General features: G+C 54.4%; 1 protein-coding gene across 2 annotated transcripts in view; it reads right to left on the bottom strand.

The window, feature by feature from the left end:
- The window catches only part of ANGPTL4 (angiopoietin like 4), an 11,137-nt gene extending 4,369 nt beyond the window's left edge, over positions 1-6,768 (bottom strand). The window contains exons 1-4 of one of the 2 annotated variants that reach the window (XM_025366135.1): positions 6,271-6,768; positions 4,862-4,972; positions 4,606-4,723; positions 1,571-1,684 (exon numbers count right to left, since the gene is read on the bottom strand). In XM_025366135.1, the coding sequence (XP_025221920.1) occupies positions 1,571-1,684; positions 4,606-4,723; positions 4,862-4,972; positions 6,271-6,588 (661 nt within the window). In that variant the 5' untranslated portion in view covers positions 6,589-6,768. The remainder of the gene's footprint in view (positions 1-1,570; positions 1,685-4,605; positions 4,724-4,861; positions 4,973-6,270) is intronic. The other variant, XM_025366136.1, reaches the window with a different exon arrangement.
- Between the last annotated feature and the right edge of the window lie 3,230 nt (positions 6,769-9,998).

Raw genomic sequence — 9,998 nt, 5'->3', positions numbered from 1 at the left:
GGTGAAACCCCGTCTCTACTAAAAATACAAAAAACTAGCCGGGCGAGGTGGCGGGCGCCTGTAGTCCCAGCTACTCGGGAGGCTGAGGCAGGAGAATGGCGTGAACCCGGGAGGCGGAGCTTGCAGTGAGCTGAGATCCGGCCACTGTACTCCAGCCTGGGCGGCAGAGCAAGACTCCGTCTCAAAAAAAAAAAAAAAAAAAAAGAGATGGAGTCTCACTCTATTATTGCCCAGGCTGGATTGCAGTGCCACAATCTCAGCTCACTGCAACCTCTGCCTTCAGGGCTCAAGTGATTCTTGTGTTTCAGCCCCACAAGCAGCTGGAATCACAGGTACCTGCCACCATGCCCGGCTAATGTTTTGGATGTTGGTAGAAACGGGGTTTCACCATGTTGACCAGTCTGGTCTTGAACTCCTGACCTCAAGTGATTTGCCCGCCTCAGCCTCCCAAAGTGCTAGGATTATAGGTGTAAGTCACCGTGCACTGCACTCAGCCATTTTTTTTTTTTTTTTAGAAACGAGGTTTTGTTGTGTTGCCCAGGTTGGAGTGCGGTGGCAATTCACAAGTGTGATCACAGCTCACTGCAGCCTTTAACTCCTGGGCTCAAGCAACCCTCCTGCCTTGGCCTCCTGAGTAGCTGGGACTACAGGCGTGTGCCACCATGCCCAGCAACGGCTGAATTTTATTTTATTTTCTCTCTTTTTAATTTTTTTGGTGGGGGGACGGAGTCTCGCTCTGTCGCCTAGGCTGGAGTGTGGTGGCGTGATCTCGGCTCACTGCGACCTCCGCCTCCCTGGTTCAAGTGATTCTCCTGCCTTGGCTTCCTGAGTAGCTGGGATTACAGGCACATGCCACCGTGCCTGGTTAATTTTTGTATTTTTAGTGGAGACGGGGTTTCACCATGTTGGTCAGGCTGGTCTCGAACTCCTGACCTTGTGATATGGCCGCCTCAGCCTCCCAAAGTGCTGGGATTACAGGTATGAGCCACTGCGCCTGGCCTTTTTACTTTCACAAAATTTTTTGTAAAGATGAGCTCTCGCTATGTTGTCCAGGCTGGTCTCAAGCTTCTGGACTCAAGTCATCCTCCCGCCTCCGCCTCCCAAAGTGGGATTACAGGTGTGAGCCACTACATCCAGACAAGGGCTGCACTTTAAAGAAAGAGGCTGGGCGCAGTGGCTAATGCCTGTAATCCCAGCATTTTGGGAGGCCGAGGTTGGCAAATCGTTTGAGGTCAGGAGTTTGAGACCACCCAGACCAACATGGTGAAACCCCGTATCTACTAAACATACAAAAATTAGCTGGGTGTGGTTGCTGGCACCTGTAGTCTCAGCTACTGGGGAGGCTGAGGCAGGAGAATCTCTTAAGCCCGAGAGGCAGAGGAGCTGAGATCGTGCCATTGCACTCCAGCCTGGGCAACAAGAGTGAAACTCCGTCTCAAAAAAAAAAAAAAAAGACCAGCCTGGGCAACATAGCAAGATCCTGCCTATAATTATTATTATTTTTTTCAATTTAAAGAAAGACAACAGGGCCTATGGGGAGAGGGGCCCCTGGTGGGCTAGCACACCCTACCTGAGGTCATCTTGCAGTTCACCAAAAATGGCGGAGACCCCTGAGGCTGGATCTCAAATAGTCCACTCTGCCTCTCCCCATCTTCAAACAGCTCCTGGCAATCCCTGGGCAGCCCTGCAGGGAGATAAAGTGGAGAGTTGAAACAGGAGAGCAGCCCCTGGGGTTCTCAGGAGCCAGGCATGTCTGGGGTCTGAGCTGTGGATGACCAGGGAAGTAAAAGGCAAATCTGATCTCATGACCACCTCTGCCATCTGCCTAACCTCTTCCATGGCTCCCTGTGTCCTTCCTCAGCATGGTCCACAAGGCACCTGGAGGACCAGCCCCTGTGCCCATCTTCCTCCTGCCATGCTGTACCCACACCCTCTCTGGCACACAGGCCTTCTTCCCACCCTTGTACCACACACCCTCCTGCCATAGGGACTTTGCACATGCTGTTTCCCCTGCCTGGGACTCTCTTTTTTTTTTTTTTTTTTTTTTTTTTTTGAGACGGAGTCTCGCTCTGTCACCAGTCTGGAGTGCAGTGGCATGATCTTGGCTCACTGCAACCTCCGCCTCCTGGGTCCAAGTGATTCTCCTGCCTCAGCCTCCGGAGCAGCTGGGACTACAGGCACGTGCCACCATCACCACGCCCAACTAATTTTTGTATTATTAGTAGAGATGGGGGTTTCACCATGTTGGCCAGGCTGGTCTGTATCTCCCGACCTCGTGATTCGCCAGCCTCAGCCTCCCAAAGTGCTGGGATTACAGGTGTGAACCACTGCGCCCGGCGGGACTCTTTCCTTACTTGTCTCTCTGATTCCCAGCTTCTGGAATGATACCTTGCCTTGCCTTGCCTCACTCCCAGACCTGGCCAGACCTCCCCAAATGGGAATTGAGCAAGGACTTCCACTTCTAGACACTGGGGTCATCTAGTGGTCTCTCCTCTGACTGCATGGAGGCTCCATGAGGCTGGGGACAAGGAGCAGCTCTGCCCACAGCCTGGCACCAGCATCCACGCAGGCCCCAGTGCATAGCAGCTGCTCAGTAAAGACTTGATGAATGGGCCGGGCGCAGTGGCTCATGCCTGTAATCCCAGCACTTTGGGAGGCGGGTGGATTGGTCGGGAGTTCGAGACCAGCCTGGTCAACATGGCCAAACCCCATCTCTAGTAAAACATACAAAAATTAGCTGGGTGTGATGGTGGACGCCTATAATCCCAGCTCCTTGGGAGGCTGAGGCAGGAGAATCGCTTGAACCCGGGAGGCGGAGGTTGCAGTGAACTGAGATCAAGCCATTGCACTCCATCCTGAGTGACAGAGTGAGCCTCTGTCTCAACAAAAAAAAAAGACTCGGCGAATGAATAAAAATTAGCTGGGCGTGGTAGTGGTAGGTGCCTGTAATCCCAGCTACTTGGGAGGCTGAGGCAGGAGAATCACCTGAACCCAGGGGGAGACCGAGGTTGCAGTGAGCTGAGATTGCGTCACTGCACTCCAGCCTGGGCAACAGAGCGAGACTCTGTCTCAAAAAACAAACAAAAAAGACTTGATAAATGAATGAATGAATGAATGAGGCAGCAGGTCCAGAGCAAGGAGGAAGAACTGTGTTGGCCAGGAGAATCTCAGAGGCTCTGCCTGGGGATCCCAGCTCCTAGAGGGAGAGGAGGCAGGGTTGAGGAGAGAAAGAGGGAGGGAGGAGGGGAGGATGGCCTTGAGCACGACTGGAGGCTCAGAGGCTCCAGACTGGAAGGAACCACCCCCCAGCCCAGCTGGAAAAGTAGGGGAAAGGTCAAAATGAGTCTGCATGGTGGGGGTGGGGGCGGGCCCAGTGTGACGAGGAAGACGCTTTCCGGCCCCTCAGGCATCTCCCCTTTCCCCTACTTTCCTCCTATCCAGTAAGGATGGGCACGTGGCCAAATCACCAGTGTGGCTTCCATGAATGCCAGCTGTTTGCCTTCCCAGCTCTGAACTTTCTCCTACTTGGCAGGCCTGAGCCAAGAGTCTGGGAGTCCCGAACCCACAGAACCCCTGCCCCCTTCCACTGCATTTCCCAGCCAGGACTTGTGCCTTCCCCCGTCACCCTCCAGAAGCCCCTCATCCTGGGACGGTGGCTTTGGGAGGGTGGACAGGACCCTGACCACGCTGAGGTGCCAGCCTGGCAGGGTTGGGGGTGGGCAGCACGAGGTGGGGTAGGAGCAGGAGCTTGGAGAGGAGAGAACCCTCAGGTCTGCAGTGCTAGAAGCCTGCCACTGACCCTAGCGTGTGAGAGGGGGATCCAAACTTTCACCTAGTTGGCTGTGAACAGCCACAGATGCAGGGAAGGAGGAGGACCACAGGGAAACTGTGTGGGGCCGTGAGAACCGCGAGTCTGCGTCGGACACACGTGGACATGCTGTGGTTCGAGATGAACGGAGATTTGGGAGTAAAGCACCTACAACTTGTGGTGGCAGCAAAAGCCCACTTTCTGCTGCAGGGAGGGGTCTGGCAGGGGCGGGGAGAGAGGAGGAGAACAAGAGAGGGAGGAGGAAGAGGGGTCAGGGACCTGGAGCGTTGGATTTGTAAGATGCAAGAGTGTGTGTGTTTCTGGCCTGGGAGCTGGGGGTTCCCAACCCTGATTCCCACATACCCCAAGATGCCATGGAGGGCCCAAATCTATGAACACTCCTACCTGGCACCCCCTGTTCCATGACACCCTCCCCTAGAAGTTTCTAACCTTCAGGATGGCACCCCAAACCCCATTTCTACCTTCTCCAGCACCCCTGCAGCTCAAGTCCCTCAAGATCTCTCTCTTTCTCCACCTCTGTTCCAATCAGTGACCAGCAGGGCTTCAGGGACAGCCCACTGGCTTGCAGGGGAGAAGGGTTGGATGGCCTGGCTGGGTCAGGTCAGGGCTGGGGAAGGAGGTGATGCCATCAGCTGTGACCGGGAGACTGGTGAGCCCACAGGGAATCCAGGCCAGGACATCTTCTCCTTAAGGGGGACCTGACAAGGAGAGGACCAACAATGGCAAGTGGCGGGGTGGGGGTGGCCACTGGAGGGCATCGAGGGCCAGACACTCACGGTGCAGGCGGCTGGCATTGTGAGCCAGGTCAACTGGCTGGGCCATCTCGGGCAGCCTCTTTCTTCGGGCAGGCTTGGCCACCTCATGGTCTAGGTGCTTGGGGTCCAGGAGGCCAACCTAGGATGGAATGGGAGGAGGGTATCAGGCCTTGCCTGGCCCCCCGTCCCCACCCACAGGTCCTGTGCTCACCACCACCCTCCCTACCTGGGGTCCCAGCTATCAGAGGGACCTTTTCTCCCTTGACCCTAGGGTTACCTGGCTTTGCAGACGCTGAATTCGCAGGTGCTGCTTCTCCAGGTGCCGCTGCTGCTGGGCCACCTTGTGGAAGAGTTGCTGGATCCTGCTGTTCTGAGCCTTGAGTTGTGTCTGGGGAGGGGTGAAAACCTTGGTGAGGACCCAGCTTGCCTTCCCCAACTTCTTCATTCATCCACTCATCCATCCTTCCAAATCTCCATCCGCTGAGGCCAGGCAAGGGAGTCTATCTTTTTTTTTTTTTTTCCAAAGGCAGGGTCTCATTCTGTCACCCAGGCTGGACTGCAGTTGTGCTGTCACAGCTCACTGCAGCCTCCAACTCCTGGGGTCAAGTGATCCTCCTGTTTCAGCCTCCCGAGTAGCTGGGACTACAGTCATGCAGCTCTATGCCTGCCTTATTTTTTATTTTTTCAGACAGACTCTCTGTCACCCAGGTTGGAGGGCAGTGGCACAATCTTGGCTCACTGCAACCTCTGCCTCTCAGATTCAAGTGATTCTTGTGCCTCAGCCTCCCAAGTAGCTGAGATTACAGGTGCCTGCCACCATGCCTGGCTAATTTTTGTATTTATATTTGTATTTTATTTTGTTTATTATTATTATTTGAGACTGAGTCTAGCTCTGTCACCCAGGCTGGAGTGCAATGGCAAGATCCCGGCTCACTGCAACCTCTACCTCCTGGGTTCAAGCGATTCTCCTGCCTCAGCCTCCTGAGTCGCTGGGATTACAGGCGCTCACCACCACACCCAGCTAATTTTTGTATTTTTAGTAGAGATGGGGTTTCACTGTGTTGGTCAGGCTGGTCTTGAACTCCTGACCTCAGGTGATCAGCCCGCCTAGGCCTCCCAAAATGCTGGGATTACAAGCGTGAGCCACCGCGCCTGGCCTTATTTTTATTTTATTACTATTATAGTTTTGAGAAGAAGTCTTGCTCTGTTGCCTGAAGGCTGAAGTGCAGTGGTGCCATCTCGGCTCACTGCAACCTCCGCCTCCCGGGTTCAAGAGATTTTTCTGCCTCAGCCTCCCAGGTAGCTGGGATTACAGGCATGCGCCATCACGCCCGGCTAATTTTTTGTATTTTTAGTAGAGATGAGGTTTCTCCACGGTGGCCAGGCTAGTCTCGACAGCAGTTGGAGGCTCCGTGAGCCACCGCGCCCAGTCATTTTTTAATTTAATTTATTTATTTATTCATTTTTTTGTGAAGAGACGGGGGTCTCGCTATTTTGCTTTAGGTGGTCTTGAACTCCTAGCCTTGAGCGAACCTCCCTCCTCGGCTTCCTAAAAGGGAGCCCATCCCTTGAGGCAGGGGAATCACAGGGAGCCACAGTTGTGCACCCTCCCCCCACTCCTGTCTATACCCTTCCAAGCAAGGAGAGCCAGTAGGAGCGCGGAGAACCAGCCCCGGGGGCACGTACCTGCAGGCTGTGAAGGACCTCAGGGTCCACCCGGCTCTCAGGGGCTAACGGGAGGGCGGTGGACCCCTCGGTTCCCTGGCAGGCAGACCCGCAAGCGCTCAGGCGCCGCTCCAGAGCGTTCAGCTGACTGCGGGTGCGCTCCGCGTGTTCGCGCAGCCCCTGGCCTAGCTGCAGGAGTCCGTGTGCCAGGACATTCATCTCGTCCCAGGACGCAAAGCGCGGAGACTTGGACTGCACCGGGCCGCCCTGAGCTCTCAGCAGCACGGCGGTGGCGACGCAGAGCATCAGGGCTGCTCCGGCCGTCGGAGCACCGCGCATCCTCTCACGTAGCCTGGGAGCGGGGATGCGGGGACGCTGGAGTTCGAGGTGCGAGGGTTGGAGACGCGGAGGACCAAGGGGATACCCGCTTGGTTGCAGAAGCCGCTGGAAAGAATCGGATCACAAGAGTGGATCTGCTTAGCTCTGTTTCTCCCTGCTGCGCCCGAGGACGGTGTTTATAAGTTGGGTGCGGAGTGGGCGGAGGAGCCTTGGAGGCGGGGTGCGGGGAGTGGCGGGGGCAGGGCCTGTGGCCGGGGGAGGGGTCCTGTCCTCTGGAGGCCTGGTAGTCTGCGGGCTGGGGGATGCCCTGGGGGTGCAAAACTCTGGCTCTCCCGCCCCCGCTCCAGGCTTAGGCAGGCCTTCTGCGAACCGTAGGAGAGGTGACTCTTCTTTGCCCCACGGTGCCCGTCTCTAGGCTGTGGAATTCCAAGCCCCCTAATCCGCCCCTGCCTTGCCCAGTGGCGGAGAGGGCGCACACTTTAGCTGAGACTGGAAGGCAGAGGCAGGGGTAGAGGGCCGGGCGCGGTGGCTCACCCCTGTAAATCCCAACACTTTGGGAGGCCAAGGTGGGCGGATCATCTGAGGTCAAGACTTCCAGACCAGCCTGGCCAACGTGGTGAAACCTAGTCTCTACTAAAAATACAAAAAAAATTAGCCGTGCATGGTGGTGAGCGCATGTAATCCCAGCTACTCGGGAGGCTGAGGCAAGAGAATTGCTTGAATCCGGGAGGTGGAGGTTGCAGTGCGCCGAGATCGCGTCATTGCACTCCAGCCTGGGCGACAGAGCCAGACTACGTCTCAAAATAATAAATAAATAAATAAATAAATAAATAAATAAATAAATAAATAAAGGAAGGGAGGGAGGGAGGAAGGAAAGAGAGAGACAGAGAGAGAGAGAAAGAAAGAAAGAAAAAGAAAGAAAGAAAGAAAGAGAAAGAAAGAAAGAGAGAGAAAGAAAGAAAGAAAAGAAAGAAAGAAAGAAAAGAAAGAAGGGAGGGAGGGAAGGGAAGGAAGGAAGGGAGGGAGGGAGAGAAGAGAAAAGAGACTGGGCGCGGTGGCTCACACCTGTAATCCCACCACTTTTGGGAGGCCAAGGCGGGCGGATCACAAAGTCAGGAGATCGAGACCATCCTGGCTAACACGGTGAAACTCTGTCTCTACTAAAAATACAAAAAAATAGCCGGGTGTTGTGGCGGGCGCTTGTAGTCCCGGCTACTTGGGAGGCTGAGGCAGGAGAATGGCATGAACCCGGGAGGCGGAGCTTGCAGTGAGCCGAGATCGTGCCACTGCACTCCAGCCTGGGCAACAGAGCGAGACTCCGTCTCAAAAATAAAAATAAAATAAAATAAGAAAGAAAGAAAAGAAAAGAAAAGAAAAAGAGCTGAGTTCAGTGGAGTGGGCGGGAAGCCCGAAACTCATCAAAAGTCCTCGCCTTCCGGAGGCTTCGTGAGACCTCCATCCCAAGACCAGGAGAGACTTCTCTGGGCTGGCATGTTCCTTTCCGTGAAAGAATTCGTCATCGCAGCTGTGTTTATGAGATTCCTTGACTTCCATTTCTCCCCTGAATCTGAAATGATGAGTGCCTTAGCGGCAGACTTGAATCAGGGCCTCACCCCCATGGCTTACCCTCTACGGCCAGGGTCTTCAGTGTCTTGATCTTTGCCTGTAATAAAGCAGGAACTTAGATAACAGAAAAAGGAGACACAAGGAAAGGAGGAAGCCAGGGCGGTGGCCCATGCCTGTGGTCCCAGCTACTTGGGAGGCTGAGGCGGGAGGCTCACTTGAGCCCAGGAGGCAGAGGCTGCAATGAGCCACAATGGTGCCACTGCACTCCAGCCTGGGCAACAGAGTGAGATCTTGTCTCTAAAAAAGCAATAAAATAAAAGTTTGTGGCCAGATGCGGTGGCTCACACCTGTAATCCCAGCACTTTGGGAGGCCGAGGCAATCGGATCACCTGAGGTCAGGAGTTTGAGACCAGTCTGGCCAACATGGTGAAACCCCGTCTCTACTAAAAATAAAAAATTAGCCAGGTGTGGTGGCATGTGCTTATAGCTACTCGGGAGACTGTGTCAGGAGAATCGCTTGAACTCAGGAGGCGGAGGTTGCAGTAAGCTGAGATTGCGCCACAGCGCTCCAGCCTGGGTGACAGAGTGAGACTCCGTGTCACACACAAAAAAAGTTTGAGACCTGGAAGGCCTTCCTCTTTCTCTCCCTCATTCATTCATTCACTCACGCACTGAATGAAGGTGCTGCTGCCCTCTCAGCCTAGCCCCTGTATGTTTGAAGTTCCCAGGCAGGTAGAGATACCGCAACACTCTGAGCCTGGGGTAGGGATAGAGTTGGGACAAAGGAAGTACTGAGTGAGGCTAAAGGGCTGGACCACATTCATTACACAAGGCTAAGTATGCATTCAAACTTGCACCGATCTCCTCTGCCTCTTCCCTACCAGTTCCCCTATATCCTGTCAAGAAGGGGAGGCTGGCACAGAAAACCAGCCTGCCAGGAAGAACGCAGGGCAGGTTGGCTCAGAGCACTGGCAAGGAGAAGGGCATTGACTCAGCAGGGCTCCGAGCCAGCTCATTCTCTGGAATCTGAAACTGCACACCCAAGGGCTGACGTGCAGGCTGCCACTCATACACTTGGCCCTGTCAGCTGGGCCAGATGCCAGGACAGCATATCCCTCCCAGCAGCAGTGGACGGGAAAGGGAGGGAGGAAAACCCCAGTGAGGAGTAGGTTCAGATGGTCACCGTCTGGCCTGTCCACCGCCAAGCCCCCCAGCCTCTCTCTGAGTAAGGGCATAGCTATCCCAGGCTATCCCAGAATGCAAGCTCCTCCTCTTCCCCAGCTTCTTAAACTGAGAGAACTGATCAATTACTTTCCCAACCCAATGACCTTTTCATGATCTGATTTTCAGGGACTTCTTTGGAGCCATGTGCCCCACAGCACAAAACACATCACAGACCCAGGGTCTTAAGGGCACCTGCTGCGAGCAGTCTACAAAAGAGTCTATCCTGTAGCCTTGAGTTGGCTCTAGATTTTATTCTAAAAACTGCTCTTTATTTATTTCTTTTTTTTTCTTTTTTTTTTTTTTTTTGAGGCGGAGTCTCGCTCTGTCGCCCAGGCTGGAGTGCAGTGGTGCGATCTCTGCTCACTGCAAGCTCTGCCTCCCGGGTTCATTCCATTCTCCTGCCTCAGCCTCCCGAGTAGCTGGGACTACAGGCGCCCGCCACCACGCCCGGCTAATTTTTTGTATTTTTTTAGTAGAGACAGGGTTTCACTGTGTTAGCCAGGATGGTCTCGATCTCCTGACCTCGTGATCCGCCCGTCTCGGCCTCCCAAAGTGCTGGGATTACAGGCTTGAGCCACCACGCCCGGTCTGCTTTTTTTTTTTTTTTTTTTTTTTTTTTT

The sequence above is a fragment of the Theropithecus gelada genome, chromosome 19 (genome assembly GCF_003255815.1).
Source record: "Theropithecus gelada isolate Dixy chromosome 19, Tgel_1.0, whole genome shotgun sequence".
In the NCBI taxonomy this organism is placed as follows: Eukaryota; Metazoa; Chordata; class Mammalia; order Primates; family Cercopithecidae; genus Theropithecus; species Theropithecus gelada.
This window is presented reverse-complemented; position numbering and strand designations above follow the sequence as displayed.